At 52.1% G+C, this 21556-nt stretch overlaps 2 protein-coding genes across 2 annotated transcripts in view; both read left to right on the top strand.

Annotated features, from left to right (window-relative positions):
* CAMKV (CaM kinase-like vesicle-associated) overlaps nt 1-810 on the top strand; it is a 6078-nt gene extending 5268 nt beyond the window's left edge. Inside the window, exon 8 of the mRNA XM_009891305.1 lies at nt 751-810. Within this exon, the coding sequence (XP_009889607.1) occupies nt 751-810 (60 nt within the window). The remainder of the gene's footprint in view (nt 1-750) is intronic.
* On the top strand, nt 811-19827 carry TRAIP (TRAF interacting protein). Its single transcript, XM_009891306.1, has 15 exons — nt 811-866; nt 945-1002; nt 2272-2355; nt 6543-6582; nt 9242-9369; nt 12109-12203; nt 12661-12774; nt 13721-13808; nt 15356-15445; nt 15678-15766; nt 16515-16670; nt 16871-16919; nt 17459-17584; nt 18112-18162; nt 19696-19827. The coding sequence occupies exons 1-15, from the start codon at nt 811-813 to the stop codon at nt 19825-19827; spliced, it is 1356 nt and encodes a 451-aa protein (XP_009889608.1).
* The last annotated feature ends 1729 nt before the right edge of the window (nt 19828-21556 follow it).

Consider the following 21556-nt stretch of genomic DNA (forward strand, 5'->3'; position numbering starts at 1 on the left):
CGCAGGAGCCTCGGCTGCGCTGTCACTCCTCTGCCTGTGGCCTTCCTTCTCTGGGAGGGCCGGTGCCAGCAGATTGCTCCTACATAGGGTGTTTATCTGGAAGGAGCGGTGTTAGATTATGAGTGAAGCTTCCCAGGCAATTTCATGCTTCTGCTGGAACTGTTTTGCAAGTGTTTGTGTTGGAAGGAAATGGTTCTTCTGAGGAAATGAATTCTGCACACAGGGAGGGAGCGGGCATTTGCTTTCCTCCTTGGCTAAGGAACTTGGAGAGGGACTGTCGCTCACAGGTGCGATGGTCACTTAACCAGCAGCACAGCTCAGGCTCGCTCTCCTCTAACAACCAACGGAGGAGCGAGAGCTTCCAAAGGTAACCTGCCAGCTCCAGATTGTTATCCTGCTCCAAAAATAAACTGTTCAGAGTGTGACATGATGGCTTGCTTGCAAAATGTGTTAGTAGCTCTCCTGGGGTTTGCATTCATCATCTTGGAGCAGAGACCGGCCCAGTCTCCCTTGCTCTGCAGACACATGTTCGGTGTCAGCGGCACCCTTTGGAGCTGACCAAACTGGGGATCTCTTGGCTGTCATATCCTGATATAGCAGCTCTTGTGCCGCTCTGCATGTGGATCCGTTCGCTCCTGCAAAGCTACAGTTGTTCAAAGACTTTCTCCCAGGGAGATCAGAGCTCTGTAAAAACTCTGTCCTGGTAAAGATAAGCTCACACGCTAAATTCAGCTGGGAATTGTCTCGTAGGCAAAGGTAGAGTGCGCCTGCTGGAACACAGCGTTCCCGTTAGCTGCACCTCTGGACTAAATGCTTGCGTTTCTGTTTTTAATTTGTAAAAAGGAGTCGCATCCTGCTGTCTCCTGGTGAGTTGAGGGGTGGCCCCTGGGAGCAGTGCTCCTGGATTTTAAAGATTTACCATATGTTTTCTTTTCCTTTCTCAGTCTCACCCAGTGGTTTGACACAGCACCGAGCCGGACTTGCCCGCAGTGCCGAATCCAGGTAAAACCATCACCTCTGTACACTTCTGCATTTCTATGGCACAATGCTCTGCTAAAGGGCACTGAGGAGCTGTGGTCTGGGCCTGCACAGACACAAGAAAAAGGTTCATGATATGAAGTGGAGAGAACTTTCTCTCCCCAAAAATATCTCGCTGAAGGCTTAGAGGGTGAACTCCCCTCAGCCACCCTTCTGAGCAGAAGAGGTGGTCCAAGGGTGCCCTGCTGCTGTCCGGATTGTAGCTTCTTTAGGTAGGGTGTCTGGGTCTTCACGGCTTTTATTTAGGCCGAGTAATTATTGGCATGATGATAGAAAGGGCTGGAAGAGGTTAATCAGAACATCAGAGTTGCATTTCTAGAGTACCTTGCTGCTTGCCATCAGGTGAGCAGCCCATTCTGTTGCACGTGGTCCTTATAATTGAGTCCTTGCTTTGTAGCACTTGGCCCTTCATTGAGAAAACCAAGGCCGGGGTGGGAAGGAAGGATGTGCTCTGCTTCTGAGATGGGAAGCCAAGGCTTGGGCATCCAGTGACTTCATCAGGACCTGAACTTCTTTGAAGTCCCTTGTATCACCAGCCTTGATGCCTCCAGCATGGCGCGTAGTGGCTGCAGGAGGTGTTGCCTCATGTTCAGATGTAGGCTTTTAGCCAGCTGCAGCTTGGGCTTGTTCTATGTTCGTGCTTTTTTCTTCCTCTCAAGGTCTTGGCCCTTGTTCCTTCCCTGACTTGTTGATTCCCTCTGTTCTTCACTGCCTCTTACATCTCTGGGTTACCATGGAGTTATCGCGAAATAACATCTTATGTAGCAGTAACTATGCAATTAGCTGGTGTCATGACTGTATATAATACTTAAAACACAAAGCTGTAACTGCATGGGGGAGGTGTGGAGAGCTATCAAATTCAATTACAGCACCTTCTGCCTGCAGAAAGCAGCACGTACTTCTGTCTTAGGATTTGGCATCATGTTAGCTCAGCGTCAGCTGCTTGGGCCTTAGCTGCCAGAGAACAGACTGCGCTTGATTCAGAAATGCTTGAATCTTTCTGCCGTGGCTCAGGAGCTTGGCTGGAGTCACGCTCTCAAAACTGAGTGGGGGGTCTGCTGCTGGGCTGATGAGCCAAAGCAGAGCATCGTCACTAATGGCGTCGAGAATGTGATCTGACTCGCCTTTCACAGCCTTATGACAAGATGGTACCTTCTCACTCTCTGATTGTCTTCCATATCCGTTGTGTTTCCATAGCCATGCTCATCAACCTCTTCTGTCTCCTGTGTTTAGGTCAGCAAAAGACACATCATCAATAAGCTGTTTTTTGATGTTGCCCTGGAGGAGCAGACAGCACCAGATGCAGAGACTTTGCAGGTAATTTGACTGGGTTCTTCCATTGTGTGATGCTTCAGCATCTTGGAAGCGTGGCCTGGGCTGACGGTCCTCTGCCAACAGCTGTGTCCTGAGCCAGTGCTTGCTGTGCTGTGCTCATGTTTCAGACCTGAAGCACACCAGTGCCTCCTCCCTGTCTCTTTTTTCCCTCTTGGTCCTTGCCCAGTCTCAGCTTTGTTGTAAAGAGGTCTCCATGTGGTAGGTTAGAGTTCCCTCTGACCAAATCTCGTGTGGCGACTCAAGAAGCCGCCTCTCTACTTCACTGCTCTTCCTTCTGCTTCTCACCTTGCTTGGGCACCTCCTGAAGCAACACCAAATAAACATCCAACTGCTGCTTCTCTCTTGGGTCTCAAACCTTAGGGATGAAGCTACAAAGCTTTTCCAAGAGGCAGGAGAAGGAAAATCCCAAATGCAATGAATTGTAGCTGGTGTCTGTGGCTCGGTTGTGCACGAGCCCTGCTAACACCTCTGGAAAGGAGGGGCTGTTGGAGGAAGTGCCACCTCCTCATTTCTGTGCGGGTAGGTTCGTTTGCACAAACTGTAAGGAACTGAGGCAAGGCGGTGATAAAGTCTTGGTTCCCCAAGCGAAATGGGGAAAGGGACTGCCTGAAGCTGCATCAGCAGTGGTGGACAGCGCTAAGGCTGGGTCCCTGGGGGCGGATCCTGGCTGGAGTTGGGGTGCTGGGTGATGTTCGCTAAGTGGCACCCTTAGGTGTGGAGAGCTGGAGGTGAGAAAGGATGAATGCTGAGTGGCTGTTCCGTGTTCTCTTCCTTTGTTTAGTGTGGATGAAGCATGGCTCCTTATGTCTCAGAGTTATGTGTTCCAAAAAAAAGTAATTGGTTGACCTTGGTATAATGGGATGCTTGTACCCTCTTGTGTTTAGAATCAGCATGTGCAGCAATTACCATAATTAGCAGTTGCCATGACAATGCTATATGTATATCGTATGGCTTTAAAATAAAGCCAGCCAGACTATAATGTCAGTAGGACTGTCATTCTCGACGACTGCTAATAAAGAAACTGAAGGCCAAAGTATGTGTGCTGAGGAAATGAAAAAGCATCTCTGGGCACTTGAAGCTGTGTGCCCTAGAAGCAAAGCAATGGCTCAGAGCGAATAAACATTATCTTTACTACATATTCAGGTCTGTTCTTGCAAGTGTAAATAGATGAGTGACTCATAAATGGGTTGACTGGAGAAAATTGCCCTAGAAAAGCTTTCTGTTCCCTCTCACCCCTACCCCAGGAACAAAGATGGGTTTCCCCAGCCTTCCCCTCCAGGCAGGCTGTGCTGAAGAACTGCTCCCTTGCTCAAGGGCAGGACTCTGGAGCCGCTCCTGCACAACAAGCTTGGTGGTAACTCATCGTGTTCCTACAAAGTTTGTTGTGTGGCCGTCAGAGCAACATCCAGCCCTGAGTGTGCAGCTTTCCTAGTGAGAGCACTGAGGTCGCTACCTAATGGGAAAGAACCAAATATTTTCTGTGTAGATCAGCGTAGTCAGTTTGTATGAGTATTTACTGCCCCGTGCGCTAATTTGGGTTGCTGCTGGGCTGACGCTGGTTTGTCACCTGTTGTATTTTGTGTGCTGCCTTGTTTCTGGAGGACATGGAGCACCTTAAGAACACGGGTGACCATCACGGGTGGGATTTAATGTCCATCTAGACTGGAGTTCTGTCTCACGCAGTATCTGCTTTTGGCCTGGGCAGGAGTTCAGCAAAGCAGACACATGGTGGACTGTCCTCAAACTCTTTAGAAGCTGAGATAATAATTGGTGACTTCCTCAGCCTGAAGTGATTTCACCTGAAAAAGCCCCCAAATACAGTGTTTGTTCCTATCCACTGCTTGTCCCTCCAAGAGCCTGGGCGTAAAGTGGTACTTGGCTCTGTAATCAACTGGAGCTGTATCTGTGCAGCCTGCAGATGTCCTGAAATGAGCATTTGGCCTCCTGCCATGAAAAGGTTGGACTGGGGCAAGGGAGTGTGCTTCAATGTGCTGGAAAGCTGAGCGCATAGCTGTGATGCGCTTGTTGTCTTGGGGAGACAAGCTTGGGGTGCTCTCCTGAGAACTGGTCTTATGCACTCAGCTATAAGTGATCAGAAGAGCTCCCTCATAATCTGAAACATCTTTGTGTTACTGCAGAATTATCCAAAGTATCTTTTGGATAATAATTGTCTTTGGTCCTATTCTTCAATCTCAGTTCTGCTCTGAATTTTTTACAGACAAAGGAGTGCTGGAGTTGCTTTGCTTCCCACCACCAGGCATCAGTTTCAACCGAAACGCCGGAGGGAACTTGGTTCCCTGGAGTAGCTGCAAACCACAGGCTGAACACTGTCCAAGCATTTCTGGGTGCTGAGCCTTGGTTTATCCTGTGTTGCTCTTAAAGATGGTCCTCAGTGATCAGAACAGTCTCCACGTGACTGTTCCCAGAGTAGGGAAGGTGTGAGTTTTGGGGTGTAACACCATGGTGAGGCTCATCTGGAAACTGGCACTTCCAGTCGCTTGTGATCTGGGGACCTGAGAGCCCTTCTTCCAAAGAAGACTAGGAGATTTCGGCTCATTTGGCTTAGTGAAAAGGAGGCAGGAGGAGGACTCCTGCCTGTAAACCTGCTGGGGAGGGTAGAAACCTGGGAGGACAGCTGTCTGCGTGTGGTCAGGATAAACTTATTTGATCTTGCAAAGGAAAATGTGGTCTTGCAACTCAGGCTGGCAGAGAGAGAAGAGCTGCTATGACAGGAGTGAAAACTGGGAGCAGCCTTTAGGAGCGGTGGTGGAGGATGAGGGATTTCAGATTAAGTTGATGAATGAGGTAATGTTACATAGCTGCCCGCAGTAGCCTGGGATTTCTTTGCTATCGTGCTAATTAGCACATCTTGTGAGCTCACTAATCGTTCCTGAATAGGACTCTGAGGAAGCTACTTCAGGATAGTTCCTGCAGCAGAGTTAATTCCATGTCAGCCCTCCAGCTGTTGTCCCACCAGGGGCAAATCCAAGGCAGCTCTGCCAGGCTTTGCATTTAGTCCCTTCTGCTTACCGAGCTTTACATCCCATATTCTTTTTCCTGCCTTTATTATCACTAGCAGAGCTTTGCTCTGGTCCTGTCAGATCCGTGGTCACTGGTGGTGCTATTCTCAGCTCAGATTTGCATGTAGCGTTCTGGGTTGCACAGATTTGTGTGCTCTGCTTCAGTACTGTGTTGGCATTTTATTGTGGTTTTATTCCACTGCAGTTCCTGCCTGACTTGTTATGTGCTTTCCTCTGCAGTTCTCTAACACAGCTTTTTAAGTCATCTTCTGTTGACTCTTTCCTGTATATATTTCTCTCTCCTGCTGTTTTTTTTTTTTTAAAAAAATATATATATAAAATATAAATAGCTTCTCTTTGTAACCTCTTTACATTTCCTTTGGCTATTTGCCAGTGTTCTTAAGTCATATCATTATCTAGAATTTAAACTATGGGACATTTGCTCCCTCTTTCTGATTCTTAATGAAAGCGTTAGAAATATTTGACCTTCCCCAGACCTTTGTGACACCCGGGAGACGTTACACACCCTTGGTTTGATATGGATTGGTTTGTCGGCGTTTTGTTTATGGCCATTTGACTGAGCTGTTAGCTCATATCAGCGTCCCGAACTGCAGTGACTTTAGTGTCTGTCAGAACGCAAGCTGGTGCCTTTTGATCGTATGCTTGGTTACTTTTTCAGGCGTTTGGACGTGCCCTCCTGTCTCCCACCTGCACCTGATTAAAGTTCACTTCAGTTCAAAGCAGCTCTCAATCCAGTTAGTCTGGCAACATCCCTGCCTTATTGCCTTGTTTAGGTAAAACGTTATAAAAATTGTTCCTGTCTGATTTCCTGTGTTTCCCTGAGAGCTTTCCAAAATTATTCAGCTAAAACAAGATGACTGACAGTGTGAGAAACACGAGGTTGACAAGGCTAAGACAAAACTGGGATCTTCTTCTTTTCTCCCCCTGAAGAATGCCAGTTGGAGGTGCTCTTCGCGTTCCCTGTGATAGTACGTGCGTGTAACTTGGTGCTTGCTGTTACCATGTTCCCTTCTTAGCACCTGGCCAGTGCAAATGTCCTGCCGAGAAACCTCTCAGGTCCTTTTAGGATCTGGTGACAGCTCCACTGCAGGGTGTTTCCTAATCAAGTTTTTCTGTGTTGTGTTTCAGAATGAACTGGACAAGGTGAAGGCTCAGCTCTCCATGAAAGGTGAGTTCCTTCACCTGCTGGGGATCAGCAGCCTGCGATCGCTGGGTCCTGGGCTCTTTCTGCGCTAGGTGCTTTGTCCAAGCTTGAGGAACCCCTATGAAGTCAAGGGCATGGTGCAGGCTGCAAACTGCTTTGCTGGAGCAGCTTCTTCAGAGATTTATCCAAAGCGAGACCGTCTAAAGCTGTACAAAGCTTGTATGACCGAGCCGGAGTCTGCAGCCTGGCCCAGCTTTGCTGTAACTGGGGAGCTCTCTGCAGAATTTAGAGGCAAAGATGCAATTTTTTTGCCCCTCTTCCTAATCACAAGCTACAACAGTGCAGCACAGCTATATCTGGAGCAGGCTTGCTGAAAGCAAAACCCTTGGTTTGCTCACTGGGAAACTCACAGCTGTGTATGGCAAAGGCTAGTTCCCTCTAACAGATGAGGGGGTAAAAGTGATGCCCAAAAGCAGCAGTGGGAGGGCTTTGGATTTGTTTGGCTGTTGCAGTGCCACATGTGTCGCGCGAAGAGCAGACGGAGTTCAGTGTGCGCGTTTCCATTTTCCCATCTTTAATTTTAGAGGATGTTTGAGGGAGGCAGGAAAAGCAAAAGCCCTGGAGACTTGTCGATGGGTTTTAAGCATCGTCTGTAGGCAGCCTGTCATCAGAACATGAGTCATGAGCAGCGAAAGGAAAAATGTCAGTCTGAGTGACAGAAATCCAAAGACACGCTAGCAGAAGGGAAGAGAAAAAAATCTAAAGAATGCTGGGGGCTCACCCACGCCCCGAGAGTCGTCTTTCCTCTGCCTTCCCTGCATGCACGAGACAGACATGAATAGCCAGTAGATTGAGGATTCGGTCCTTAGCCCAAGAGCAGAATTGGACGGTCTGCGTGTCTCTATTCTGAGGCCTGTTCTCTTGCCAGCTTGGTTGAGTTTAGTGACTTGGTAGAGAGCCAGATCTTCTGGGGAAGGTGGCTGGGATTCTTGCTAGGATGTTATCCAAGAAAAACTGCTTGAAGGCCTGCTCATCTTCTCGGCTTCTGGTGAGTAGAGGTTGGATTTGACGTTCCCTGTCCCATTCTCTGTTCATATTGGAGATGAGAAGCTCCTTCCCACCTCCTGCCTCCTTTGCTGTGGGCACTCTGCTCTCTGGTGGTTCTTGTGTATAAATTCTTCACTTAAAGATGTGCTCTGTGCTGTGCGCTGTAGAGGAGCTGTGTAATTGCCAGTCTCTGATCAGCTTGCAAATGGCTCTAGAGGTGCGGAGCTCCGAGCAGACCCAGCAGGCGCTGTGGGAGGCACTGTGAATGAGCTGAAAACTCATTCCTGCAGCACGGGGAGGTTTGACTCCTGCCATCTGCCTCTGGGCAACCGGGAACGGAGGAGGGGGAAGCCCGAACTTTTTTGGTGGATGTGGAGTCCCTGCAAATGCCAGGGGAGCATCTCCAGGCTGTGCTGCCTCTGAGGAAGGGTTATTCAGATCAATGGAGGAAAAATGCTTTACTCGGAAAGAAATCTGTGTTTCCCTAGCCACCTGCATGATTCTGCTGGGATAGGTTCCGCTCTTCTTCCCCAGTCCCACGTGGTTCTTTCACTGTCTGATCGAGCAGTGAAGCTGCACTGCAGGTCATGCTTCCGTGGGACGTGGTGGCAAATTTGCAACTGGATTGCTTGGAAGGAAAAACAGCTTTTTGGAAAGGCACTGGCTGTCTCTCTGCTATCGTCAGGCTGGAGCCACTGATGATTTTAGCAAAGACAGAAGATGCTGAGCTGAAGACTTTACCCTGCTCTCAGTGTGGTTAAACGGAGGGGTTGCTGCTTTCCCTCATTGCCCAGCTGATCCGAGCTTTCCGGTGATGCTGGCTGTTCCCTGCTTCGGTCTGTCAGCTCGTGACGGTGGTTGTTGCTTTGTGAACTGTTCTTCCCTTGTCTTGACAAAACAAATTGAAATCTGGTGTTGTTTTCCACCACCTTCTCTCTGGTGGTCAGAGGCACCTGCTTTGTTCCTGGATTGCTTGCCTGGGGAAGGGACAGCAGGACTCAAAGGTTTTGTGACCCACAAGAAGTGGGTGCTCTGGGGAATCTACTCAAGCTGTCGTGTGTCCTGCAAAGTCCCCAGTGCCCAGCAGAGCTCTGCTTTACTGCCTCTTGCCCTTCGACGTAGGTGCTGCGGTGAGGGTAGCTGCAGCAGCGTGGTGACGCAGCAGCGTGGTGGATCGCTGTACGCAGCTGCCCGATGGCCCCCGAAGGGCTTCCCTGCACGTAAGGCTCCGCGTGGAGAGGCTGAGCTCAGGGCTCGGCTCTCCAGCTCTGTGACAGCTCGGCATAACTCAAGAGAAATGTTTTCCTTGTGCAAGCCTGGCTTTGAGAGCATGCAAGGGTTAAGATGCATCAGCTTAATGCTAGCAGGGCTGGCACTGGAAAGCTATTAAAGGGAACTTGTTATCTTTAGTGAAGAAAATCTTGAAGCCTGCTGGCACTGGGAGAAGCAATTGCTCAGTACAGACCCTGGTGCAGCCAGCACTTAGGGAAATGGCTCTCTACAGGAACGGCCCCAAGCAGCCTGGAGCCTGAGAATGCAAGCGGTGTCTGTTGTGCTCCTGCTGCTGTGGGGCAGCTGAAGTCTGGGTTACTGGGGCATGACCTTTTTCTCTTTCTTTTCTTTTTTTTTTTTTCAGAGAAAGAAAAGCGGGAATGCCAAGCTGTTGTGGATGGGCTGAGGGACACTCTGGATGTGCGGAATGCCACAATAGAGTCGCTCCAGAAAGTGCTGGGAGAGACAGAGATGCTGTGCTCCTCTCTCAAGGTACCTTTCTCGGCTCTGGCAGAACTTCAGCACTAACCACTGCACAGTTGGTGGTAGTTTTGTTGAAGGTCTCTGCAGGCCCTGCTAGTAAAGAGGTTGTGCTGGTGGGAGTTTGGATCTTATGCCTCGAGACTCCTGTCTCCTTGATCTCTGAAAGACAGAAGAGCAGCGTAACTGGGTTTTCACGTTGGGTTTATTAACCCAAAGCAAGTGGCGTCCCTGGTCTGGAGGTCCTGAGCGCACTCCACCCTAGGGGTGATTCGGAGGCATAAAAGCCAGGGCCTGTGATTTGCATCCAAGTGGCTGCGTGCTCAAGGCAGAGGTGGCTGAGATGGGGGAGAGACGCCAGCCCAGCCTGGGGGATGCTGGCAGAGCCTTGCTAATGAAGTGGTAGCGCTGATCGTAAAGGTAGCAGCATGAACAGAGTGGGAACTGGCCCCAACGCCCCATTGCCGAAACACTGGCTCCCTGCGGTGGAATGTTCTTCTGAAATGGGTTTAGGCCAGGCGGGATTCAAGGAAAATTAGTTTCTTAGTTTGATTGGAGGAGAAATCAAACTGAAATATATGGAGGGGGAGTTGCGAGCTTCAGCTGAGTGGGATTTGATCCAGCTAACTCTCCTGTCTCTGTTCCGTTGCCAGGGCTTTCCTTCGGTTAGGTTAGTAATGTGTGAAGTCCAGGGATCAAATATTTCTGTTGTGTTTCAGCGTGCAGTGACTCAGTGTGTAGTCATGTACTGTGCGTAAACAGCAAGTGGAAGAGGGTGAGAGCAGGAACTGCTTTGTTGGGCTGTCTTGTAGACAGCAGCGCGGCTCTTCCTTGGCGGTGGGCTGGGATGGGCAGTCTCCACCGTGTTAAGATGATGTGCCCGTCACAAGAAGAATGGGGTTCAGGCCAGTGGGGTTGTGAGCTGCAGGCTGAAAGGCAGCGTAGGAGTCAACTGCACTTCCCAAGACCTCTGTCCCTTGGACTATGGATCTGACCCAATAGACTAGACTGCATCGTGTTCCTTGACCTCCAAAGCCAAGTGGCCCAGGGAGAGCTTGTAGATGGGTTGCGGGGTCGTCTTGTGGTACCTGCAGCTGGGCTCCTCCTGAGAGGAACCCATCCAGGAGGTCTGCCTGACACTGTCACTGGGGTGCTGTCACAGGGCAGAAGGAATTAACAGTAAGGAATTAATGCCAGACAGGCCTTGCTGTGAGGCAGCACAACTTTTTTTGGCTGACCATGGGATTATATCCAATCTGCGTGGGTGTAAAGGTAGCCTGGGCCTGTGCCATGCCGGAGATGCTCCTGGGATCCCGGGTGTACCTGTGGCAGGATGCTTCTGATGCTCTCTACTCCTGCAGAAACAATTATGACAGTGGAAGCTGGTGCTTGCTGCTCAAGTCAACATCTCTGCGCTTGGCTTTCCTGCCTTGGCACCTCAGAAGGAGGGTCTGTGGTTATCTTGCCTGTTGCAAAACCCTCTGTGTGTGCTTAAGTCCTTTTAATGAAAGCTGGGCAGGGCAGACGGATTAGGGACCTGGAGGTATCTTTTCTGTGGTGTACAGGGTTTCCGAGCTGAATGCCAAGCACTGTCTTATACTGCATCATTAAAGATTAAAGCACTAAACTTCTGCAGTGAAAAATACAGGCTTAACTAGCTGTGACGCAGGTCAAGCCCACAGGCTGCGAGCCGTTCTTGTCTTCTGCTAGCACTGTCAGCGGCTGGCGGACCCTTGTTGTGGGGGTTTTTTTGAGGCTAGGGACTCTGCTCCAGCCTGGCACAAAACACCGCTTTGGGGATCTGAGGTGTGGAGAGCTCTAGTTAGAAAAAGCCAAAGATGGGCTGTGCTTAAGCAAGAGCAACACATGAACCTGCAACGCTGTCCCTCTGCAAAGTCCCAGCAGTTTCACAGCTGTTTGGTTTCTGTGGTAGGAAGCGGATAAAATCCCTTCACTTCTGCATGGAAGGGAGCTTTATGAGGTGATGGTCTCTGGCTGGGCCTCTCCCTGGAGTCAACACTGTGCTGAAACCGGACCCAGAGCCTTTCGGAGGCGCTGCGTGAGGTGCGGAGGCACGCACAAACCGAGACAACACAGATGCATTGGAACGGTGCTAATTCAGGCCAGCTTTCCCCGGTCCTCTGCCACACTGCAGATCTGTGCTTTTTCAGCTCAGCTGAGGTTCTTCGTTACTGCTGCCTGCTGCTGGAGAGCCTGGAAAGGTGATGGCTGCAATAGGCTTGCAGCCGCTCCACGCAGGTGAGAGAAGTGCCCGGGTGGGTGTTTGGTTTGGCTGAGATGTCCCAGAAGAAACCCACTCAGCATTCCTATTTATGCTTTAAGCAGCTAATGGCAAGGAGAATCGGGAGGCTAAAGCAAAAGGGATCAGCTGTGCGTGGAGGAGAAAGCACTAGCAAGGTTTTCTCGCCATGGACTCCCTTGCTTTTGAAAAACAAACTGTCGCTGTGGACCGGGTACTGCACAGCCCCAGCAGAGAGGAGGCTTCGGTGCAGTTTCAGCGCCAGGCTCGTCTTGCGATTAGCACTGAGACCCTGCTGCGTTTGCAAGGAGCAGAGCTAGGGGTGCAGCGGGGAGGGAGCTCAACTCTCCGTAATCCTGGGCTGCTGAGGTGGTGATAGCATTAAGAGCCAATGTACGCTCCCAGCTGCCCGCAGTGCGCATAAGCCAGGATGTTTCTCTAACAATCCCTGGAGCCTTCCTAACGGTCTGTATGCGCTTGCTTCTCTGCAGAAGCAGATGAAATTCCTGGAGCAGCAGCAGGAGGATAACAGAAGTTCAAAGGAAGAGGCCCGCCGTCTGCGAAACAAGCTGAGAACCATGGAGCGGTGAGATACCGGGCATTGCAGGCTGGGCTGCACGCCTCTCCCCTTCTCAGGGAGGGAGGGGTCCTGCTGCAACATCCCCCTCCACGTGCTGGATCATCTTACCCCATAAGGTTGGAAACCGCTGCCTGCCCTTGCACGTCCAGAGCCCCAGCCCAGGAACAGAGTTGGCCACAGGGCTATCCGACCCAAAACCTGGGACGTTGGCCCCACGTGCAGTGTGTGTGTACAGCTGCCCCTTCTCTAGTCTGTCCACCTAGTGCTCCTCTTCCCTAGCAAAAAGCCCTGCTGGTGGTGGGGCAGTTGTCTCTGCTACCCCCTGCACAACATCCAGAGTGCCTGCAGTCGGAGCTTAGGCTGCACCAGCTCCTTGGAGGGAAGCAGGGCTCCAGGCTCTTTCCCAAGCTCTGTTTGTGACTCGTGAGCTGAGGGTACATTTTTTTTCTCTTTTCCTTTTCAGGATTGAGCTGTTGCTTCAGAGCCAGCGCCCTGAAGTGGAGGAGATGATCAGAGAGATGGGAGTTGGGCAGGCAGCGGTGGAACAGCTTGCGATCTACTGTGTCTCACTGAAAAAGTAGGTGCCACAGGCTTGGCGCAGCCGGCTCGTGCTGTCCTGGGTGTGCCCAGGGAGAACCCTCTGCCGAGAACCGGCATGCACACAGGCTCTGCGGGGCTCTCGCTGCCTGTTTGGGCCTCCGCTGGGTTTTGACTGACAGATCCTGGGGACCTAGATTGGAGCCTGTCACACTGAACTGTTCCTGTTGTCACTGTAGTGACATGCGTGTCACCATGGGAACTGTCTCCAGAGTTGTCAGTGCACCTATGAGGTGATGATTATTATTCCTTCCGTTCTCCTCTCACGCCTGGGGGGAAATGAGTGGATGAGGGGCTTCAGGTTGTACCCTCTGCTGCATTGCACCGTGCAGCTGTGGGTTCGAGCGCTCTCTGGGCAAGGCGAATCTGCAGCGCTGCCCTCCCCTACCTGGAAATCCATCTGGTCCTGCTGGGCAAAACCACGGCTTCTTTGGGTCCCTTCTGATGGCAGCTGAATAATTGCAGCTTTGATACAAAGCTGTAATGAGGCAAGTGTCCCTGTGGTGTAATTGGGAATGAATGTGCATGGCCAATAATGTGAAGTCTCTGAAAAGTCACTTAAAGCAAAGTCCCCTATTTGCTGCCAGCATGGAGGCTGCTCTGTTGTCTGTCTTTTCCACTGGCAACTGAAATGTCTCTGGATCTGGTTTCCATTTTGCTGTTCAGACCCCGTTCTCATGGTATCCCATGCAGCTTTTCTCCTTTGTGGTAGTAGTGGGATGTGCCCATGGTGTAGTGGTATGTTTGACACACTCTTGGTCAGCGTTGGTACACTCAGCTCTGTTCCCTAAAGGGCTTTGTCTCCTGCGTTTTCTCTGTTGGCTCTGCAGTTCCAGGGCTTCAAATTAAGGGTTGTGGGTTGTCTCCGAGAAGTTCTAGCTCAATCCTATTGTAAACACAACATAACTCTTCGGGTCTTGTTGCAGGGAATATGAAAACTTGAAGGAGGCTCGGAAGATCTCTGGTGAGATGACAGAGAAGCTGAAGAAGGAGCTGTTTTCTGTCAACTGCAAGGTAAAGGGAGAGCGTGAGTCGCTGGGGTGACGTCTGGTCTGTAGATTCCTGTCAATAACTGTGGCCCAAACCCTCTGCAGTGACCCCCTCCCATACCGAGCACTACTTGGGTGGTACAGGTGGTATGGAAGTGTCAGGCTGGGGTTTCTGGGTCAGGGTGTGATGCTGCGGTGAATGAGAGGCTCATGGACTGTTGTCAGGAGTGCAGTCTCTGGGGACGCTGGTGGGGCAGCATATGCAGAGCCAAGAGTTTGGCAGGGAGCCTGGACTGGAAGGCAGCAGCACGCAGGTGCTCTCCTGCTTCCACTGGGCTCTGGAATCAGCGCTACCTTCATCCTGCCACACTGCCGAGAGTGAGCTAGCTCCAGCTGCAGAATCGGGCCCCTAGGAAAAGCGGGAAGGGGTTTGGAACCACCACCAGTTGAGTAGGGCTTAGCCCTGGCTTGGCGCAACCACTGTCACACCCAGCCTTGTGCCTTCAGCTGACTGAACCGGGCCAGGGCTCCTGCGTGATGCTGGGCCCAGGCAGGAGAGGTCCCTGAGGTGTGGTGAGGATGTGCAGGTGGCTCTGCACAGACCTGGTCCTGACCTGGAGCAGAACTTGGAGCCTTGGAGCTGCTGACATGCCTCTGTTGCTAGCCTTGACCTACTCCAGGTCTGGCTGGGCTCTGTTAGCTCAGGTTGGGAATTGCTTTTTGTCAGTTTTGGTAGCAAGTCCCCATGAAAAGAGTGTGTGTGTGTAGCCTTGCTCTCCAAAGCGCAGGTGTTCCCTGGGGCATGCCCGTGTCCAAGCTGACAAAGTGAGAGACTGTGGGTGGACTTGGCCTATTTTTGTTACCTGGCCGTAGCTGTTGTGGTCTCCCTCGAATGGAGAAGGAGGTTCTCAGATTGCTGTGCTGTTCCCCAAATGAGTTAACCCCCTATATGAGTTGCTGCCTGAGTCAGTGCCAAACTGCAAACGCCGTCTCAGGTCAGGAGGATGCGAGTCAGTGCACTCGGAGCTCCGGGCTTGGCTGACGGAGAGCTGACTGTACCGACACTTTGCGGGCTGGCTCAGACTCCTGAACCCACAAAAGTCTCTGATGTGGTAGCACTCCACTTCTCGACCCCTGCTCCTGGCATGCCTCCCTGTTGAATCAGGCTTGTCCGTGTGCCAGTGCTGCTGATGCACAACCATCCCCTAGCCTGTGGTTTGTAACGCCTGTGCTCTGGTGTCCTGCTGGAATTCGGAATGCGGCCACCGAGCGTTAGAGCAGGGAAAAGCCGTCACCATCAGGCATAAATCCTCGGGAAGTGCTATAGGAAGGTTTGTGTTGGGCAAGCGGCCCTGGAGATCCCTCTGCAGGCAGCTTGAGGAAATGGGCAGGCATTCCGTTGCTCTGATACAGGAGAGATTGGTCAGAGGCTGCCACAGGAAAACCGAGCTCTGAAACAGGGGGAAGTAGAATGTGCCGCAGAGCATACTGCTTTCCTGGGGGATCCGCAGTCTCCCTTACCTACATGTTGTAACCAGCACTCTGCTGTTTGCGGGGGGCTTTATTTTGCAGCTGCAGAAAACGGTTTCGGAGTTGGAGAAGACAAACGAGGAGTTAAAAAGCACCCAGAAGGATCTGAAGAATGCGGACAAGGAGATATTGGTGAGAATACCGTCCCTCAGTCTGCAGTAACTGGCAGCTGGCCATGGCCTGCAGCTGCAAAGCCAGGAGTTCTGCTGGCTCTTGCTCAGTGACTAGGTTACCGAGTCCACTTTACCTCTCTTATCTGCCCCACCTCTGAGCTCCAGCTGATGCTGATTTACGGAAAAGGGGCAAAGTATCTACTACTAAGTCTTTCCTTTAACTTGTGGTCTGCTTTCCCTCCTCCCTCCAGAGTTTGAAGAAGAAGATAGACATCCTGCAGGATACTCTGAAGGTCCCATCTGTAACCAGAGAGACACTCAGTCGACTAGTCTTTGAGAGGTTAGTGAAGTGCATCCTCAGATACTAGGCCAAGGATGGAGATAGCAGGTCCAAAGTAAGAGCTGACAGTTTAACCAGCTGGGGAGGCAGAGACGTGCTGGTCTGGCAGTCATTGCAGTACCACAGTTGTCTTGTTGCTTGTATATTCCTTTGGGTGTTTTTTTTTCTTCTTGCTGACAAGATGGTGTTTGGTTTACCTGGAAAAAGTGTGCGTTGCAGGGTGTGGGTCAGGAAGGGGTGGAAAAATGGGCTAGGTTTTGACAAACGCTTTGTCACTGTGTCCTGCCAGAGAAATGCCCCTAAAGCTGCTCTTCTGATTACCTCAGGGTTCGCCTTCTAGTAAGCATGCCCTGGCACACGGGGACCGGAGATCTTTGCCAGGTAGAGGAACCTAGCCTGAAAAATGGCATTTTTCACATTGTTATCAAACCCTTTCTTCTGAGGAGCAGATGCTGTTACCCCAGTGCAGCAAGCTGGGCTGCGTACTCAGGGCAGCGTCTTTCCCTGGGCTCGGAGTGCTGCTGCGACAGCACAGGCCATTCAGAGGTGAACAGTAGTTTAGGACATTGACTATAAACTCTGGGATTCGGATTGTCCTTTCTGTGACTTGTAAGCAGAATGGGGTGCTGATCCTGGTCCCACTGCTGTCTTGCAACTCAATCACTTAGCGTGCAGCTCTGTCTTCCTCTCGTCTGCTGGGTGGCAGGCGGTGGCCTCTTGATGGCTGACACTTTGCGTGGCCTTGCAGCCCTGCTCCCGTGGAACTGCGGCACCCAAAGCTCCACCGCCCAGCCCACAGCGATGAGATCAATCTAGATGCCACTTTTGATGTGGACACCCCTGAGCATCAGCCCTGCAGATCTCTCTTCAACCCCGCAAAAAGGCAGAAGCTGGATAAAAAGCCGTGAGTTTTCCCTCCTCTCTCTGCTTCTGAAGGAGATCAAAGTCTCGCTTCTTTGAAAGTTGCTGTGTGAAATCAGATAGCTCTCCAGCTGCCTGATGTCGTGCTGCAAGTTTCGTCATCGTTTGCTTGGCCTTGTCTGTCCTTGCCAGCTCCACTTGAACAATAAATCTCTGCTGATTTGCTCCTTGTGCTTCTTACAGGCCTCCTGTGGTAAACCTGGCAAAGAAAGTTCTGAAAGAAACGGTGGAGGTAAGAGGACTAATCTTGATTTCTGTATCACCTCTTTGATTCTGCTGTTAATAAGCTTGGGATAAAGGACCCATTTTCCCCATGTGGGAGACGCTGTGACCATAGACCGGCCCATCTATGGAACCACAGTACATCCTTCAAAGTGCTTTGCTTGACAGTCTCCTAGAAACACTCTATTGCTGCCTCAGGCCGCCTGGAATTGGGCAGGAGAGGGAGGATGGGGACCCACGTGCTTCTCGCTGATTATCCTGCCTCAGATCTGCTTGGCAAACGCAACGTGGGGCTGACCGCAAGGGCTGAGGGGTCAGCAAAGGGGGGCTGTTCTCCCGGGCTTGCTGAGCGCAATGTCCTGCCTCCCAGGCGCTGCTCCACGTGAGCACCAGTGGGAGGTCTGAAGCTGCTGTTCTTTGGCCTGACATGTGGTACGGCAGTAACTATTACCCTAAATAGCTGTCGGCGTTATTAGCGCTCCCTGTATGTGGACTGAATTCAGCAGATCATGCTGGCTAAAGGGCTTTTCTCATTATTTTGTGGGACAGAACTGGGCAGATGATCTGGAGGATGATGCTCTCAAAGGACTCATGCCAGCATTCATCAGGAATTCTGTTCTCTCCAAGAAGCCATCTTCGGGTAGCTTGTTGGGTCCCCGCAAGAACATGGGCACTGTAAGTACGACTGTCCAGTTGGTGAGCTTGTCGAGGGTTGGCACCGCACACCTCTGTCCTAAAGTGACCCTACAGGAGGAAGCAAACGAGGCTTTTACCTTCCCACATACAGCGTGTGGAAAATAAATCTTGGAGCATGAACCTGGCTACTTCCCAGCCCTGCAGAGCTCCAGGGATGACAGATGCTCATTCCCTTCCTGGCAGCAGATTAAATGGCCGTCCATGTCCTGTTCCTTCACCTCCTTGGAGCTTGAGGTGTTTTCCTCGTATCCCTCAGTCCCAGTGACAAAATTCTAAGCCTTCCTGCCGCTTGGAAGGCTCGGCTCGCTCTAGAAAGGGCCCAAGATACGCAAACTTTGCTGATTCCCTTGGGTCTGTCTTTTTCCAAAGGTGAGGGCTTAACACAAGTACTGAGTGTTTCCAGGTGCTTGTAACCCCTCCCCAGAACCTGTGGCCTGCGAGGCTCCTCCTTCCCCGTAACCAACAGGAGGAGAGGTAGCCCAGGCTCATTTCTTTCTCTCTCCTAGGTGAGGATGGGGTACGATGGCTTGGGCGGCAGAACAAAGTTCATACAGCCTGTATCCTTTCCTGCAGCTCGCGTGGCAGTAGCGATGCTGTGGAAACCTCATGTCTGTTCCTCCTCTTCGGTTTCAGCCATGTTGGGGAGTCTTGGCCCCCAGTCAAGGAAAAAAAGGGGGCTAGGACCCTTAAGGAACCACCAGTTTTCTCTCTTACCTGACTCTGAACAAGTCTGAGCTCAGTAAAGGCATCAAGGACCTGAACTTGCTGACAGCACTATCAGAGGTGGGTCATTCAGAGAAGCATTACCAACTAGAAATGGGTACGATTTGCCGATGCCCTTGGGATCTCTGGGCAGCAGCGTAGCACAGCCTCTTCCCAGCCATGATCCTGCCAGCTTGTGCAGCCGAAGCCTTCATTCCTGTGGGATGCTGCTGCTCGGCCCTGCCTGCCCTGCGGCGGGTGAGGAGCGGGTGGGCTGAGCTCACCCGGGGGCTGGGGAGCTGCTCTGACTCCCACTCCTCACGCAGCAGCAGTGTCCCCTCCCCTGTGGAGGCTGCCCCTCTCCTTCCTGCCCCAGGCAGCACTGTCAAAGCGGTGTGTGGTGCACCTATGGCTCTGACACCGCTCTAGCGGTTTTTGGTCTTTGTAGAAAACCGGAAGGCTGAAGCAGAGAAGGGATCAGCTGGAAGGTGTGACCTGCTGGGAAGCCTTGGGCTGCTGCTCCTGTGGCCTCACAGGAGGGGTGGAGGTACCCAGTGGTAGGGAGATCATAGAATGGTTTAGGTTGGAAGGGACCTTGAAGATCATCGAGTTCCAACCCCCCTGCCATAGGCAGGGACACCTCCCACCAGCCCAGGTTGCCCAAGGACATGTCCAGCCTGGCCTTGAACACCTCCAGGGATGGGGCCTCAACAACTTCTCTGGGCAACCTGTTCCAGTGCCTTACAACTCTCAAAGTGAAAAACTTCTTCCTACTGTTTAATCTAAACCTGCCTAAAGATGCTTCAGCCAGGCCCCTGGGGCCAGATGTGCCTATGTTGCTAGTCTGAGCCGAATGGAGAAGGTGGGCAGCCATGGCAGTGCTGCCCCTCGCACATGGCTGGTGGAGGAGCGGCTCATTTGCCATAGCCCGAGTGCTGCAGGCATGCTGGTTTGTGTAACCCTGCACTTCTGCGAGCAGATCTGAGCTAATTCCGTGTCTCCGAAGATTTGTGTGATGCCATGTGAGTTAGAGGACTGGCTGCTCCAAGGGCTCTTGTCTTGGGGTCACTCTGCCGTGGGAGGCTGCAGGCTGTGCAGTGTCCCACCTCTGATGTGCAGGGTAGGTCTTGAAGCTCTGAGAGATGTGCTTAAATGCTGGTTTGTGTGCAAGGGGGTAGTGTAGAAGTGGGAAGCATCCCTTGATTCCTGGGACAGGAGCCTGCCTGAGCTCTGCTGCTGTGAGTAGAGGGCAAAGCCCGCACAAGTTTTCGGGTGCAAATGTGTGGCTCGGTCCCAGCTCTGTGGTTCAGTCTGGTCTGCAGCAGGTACTGGATCGCTTGTGTCCCCACGGCACTGGTCTGCACTTCCCTTAACGGTTTTACCTTCAGACAAACCTGGCAGAAATCCGCCCGTTAGCAGTGAGGAGCAAGAAGAAGAACGTCTCCAAGCCAGCGTCTGCAGCTCCCTCCACGTCTTCTTCCAGCAGCAGCCAAGCCAGGCTGGACACTTTCCTGCAGTGAGAGCCCCTGGTTCCCGGGGAGCCTCTGGGCAGGGCGGCCGCAGCACGGAGCGCACTCGCCCGGAGCCTGGCACGAAGCAATGCGCAACCAGCGCTGCGCGGGGGGCTATCTGCAAAGCACCCATGCCGCGTTGTGGGCGAGATGAACCATCCCTGGGGAGAATCCTGGCTTTGCAGCCAGCCCGCAGGAGACCAAGCCTCTGGCTAATGCTTGGACTGATTTACCCCCTTCATTTTCCCCTTCCTTCCTCCTATTTTTGTGCAGAATAAACAGGGTTTTCTTATCTTCTGGCCTGCTCAGAGCTCTGCTGTTGGGCGCTCTGACATCAGGTGGAACTGCACTTTTTGGATGCAGCTGTGAGCTAGAAGTGCAGGAACGGTTTCTGGGATGTCAGTCTGGAGCAAGAGCCAGGAGAAGTCACCTGGACCAGCTCAGTGCCTGGTGTAAATAGTTCCAAGAAAATTTCCTGGAGGAAGAAGGGTGCGCGGGGCAGAGCTGTGCTGGTCTGTGGTGCTGCAGGGTGGCCATATGTTCACTCTCAAATTGATCACCTTCTCTCTGCTGCAGGGCTGTGTGGGTTGGGGAAGACCCACAGGTGGGCCTGGGGGATGTCCTGCCTGGCCCTGGTTTGGGCCATGAAGTCCACTGTGTTTGCAGACTTGGCGCTGACATTGCTGACCTGGGGAGGAGGGTGTTGGGGGTGACCCCCCCGTCCTGCTCAGAAACAGGGTCATAGAATGGGTTAGGTCGGAAGGGACCTTGGAGATCATCTCATTCCCCCCCCCTGCCCTGGGCAGGGACACCTCCCACCAGCCCAGGTTGCTCCAAGCCCCGTCCAACCTGGCCTTGAACGCCTCCAGGGAGGGGGCAGCCACAGCTTCTCGGGGCAACCTGTGCCAGGGGCTCACTGCCCTCAGAGTGAAAAATTTCTTCCTAATGTTTAATCTAAACCTGCCCTCTTCCAGTTTAAAGCCATTCCCCCTCGTCCTATCACTACGTGCCCTTGTGAAAAGTCCTTCCCCAGCTCTCCTGTAGCCCCTTTAGGGACTGGTGATGGGTGTGCAGATGTGACCTCTGTTCTTGGCACATGTTGGCATGAAACTTGTTTGTATGATTATTATTTTTTTTAAAAATGAGATTGTAGGGTGTTGTATTCTTTTGAAACCGGTCTGCCTTGTGATGTGAAGGTTTGGAAGGGCCTGAAGAAGTGCTGGAGAAGGGCTCCCTTCAGGGGATGGGGTGGGGACTGAACCTGGGCTGGCTGAAAACATGTCTTTAGGGAATAAAATATCCTGCTGTGCACAGTTGTTAACCTAACCAGCTCCTGAGCGGTTTCCTCCCTGTTGCAGCTCAGGTGTTGCGTGTTGGGGGTGATGGACACACCTGACCCTCAGGAAAGCGTTGGTGCCAGCTCCCAGGAGATGAGTCCCTCCTGCGGGGAAGGGCTATGGTGGGGTGAAGCCGTGATGGAAGCCGTGCCGATGCCCAGGGCCGGGAGCAAGGCCAGTGCCCTGCGGAACGTGGGCCCCGTGTTGCCCGCATCCCTTGGGGCTGACCGCTGCACAAGGTGGAACGGGTGGAGAGTCTGGAGGAGCACGAGAAGAGACTTGAGAGGGCTGGAAAACAAGCTGGGGGAGGGGGGGGAAGGGCTTAATCAAGCAAGAGTTAATTCTGGGGAAGAGGAGCCTGGGAGAGGCTCCGCCGGGAGCCTTTTACCCACCGCAGCTCT

The sequence above is a fragment of the Charadrius vociferus genome, unplaced genomic scaffold (assembly GCF_000708025.1).
Source record: "Charadrius vociferus isolate BGI_N301 unplaced genomic scaffold, ASM70802v2 scaffold758, whole genome shotgun sequence".
NCBI classification, from domain to species: domain Eukaryota; kingdom Metazoa; phylum Chordata; class Aves; order Charadriiformes; family Charadriidae; genus Charadrius; species Charadrius vociferus.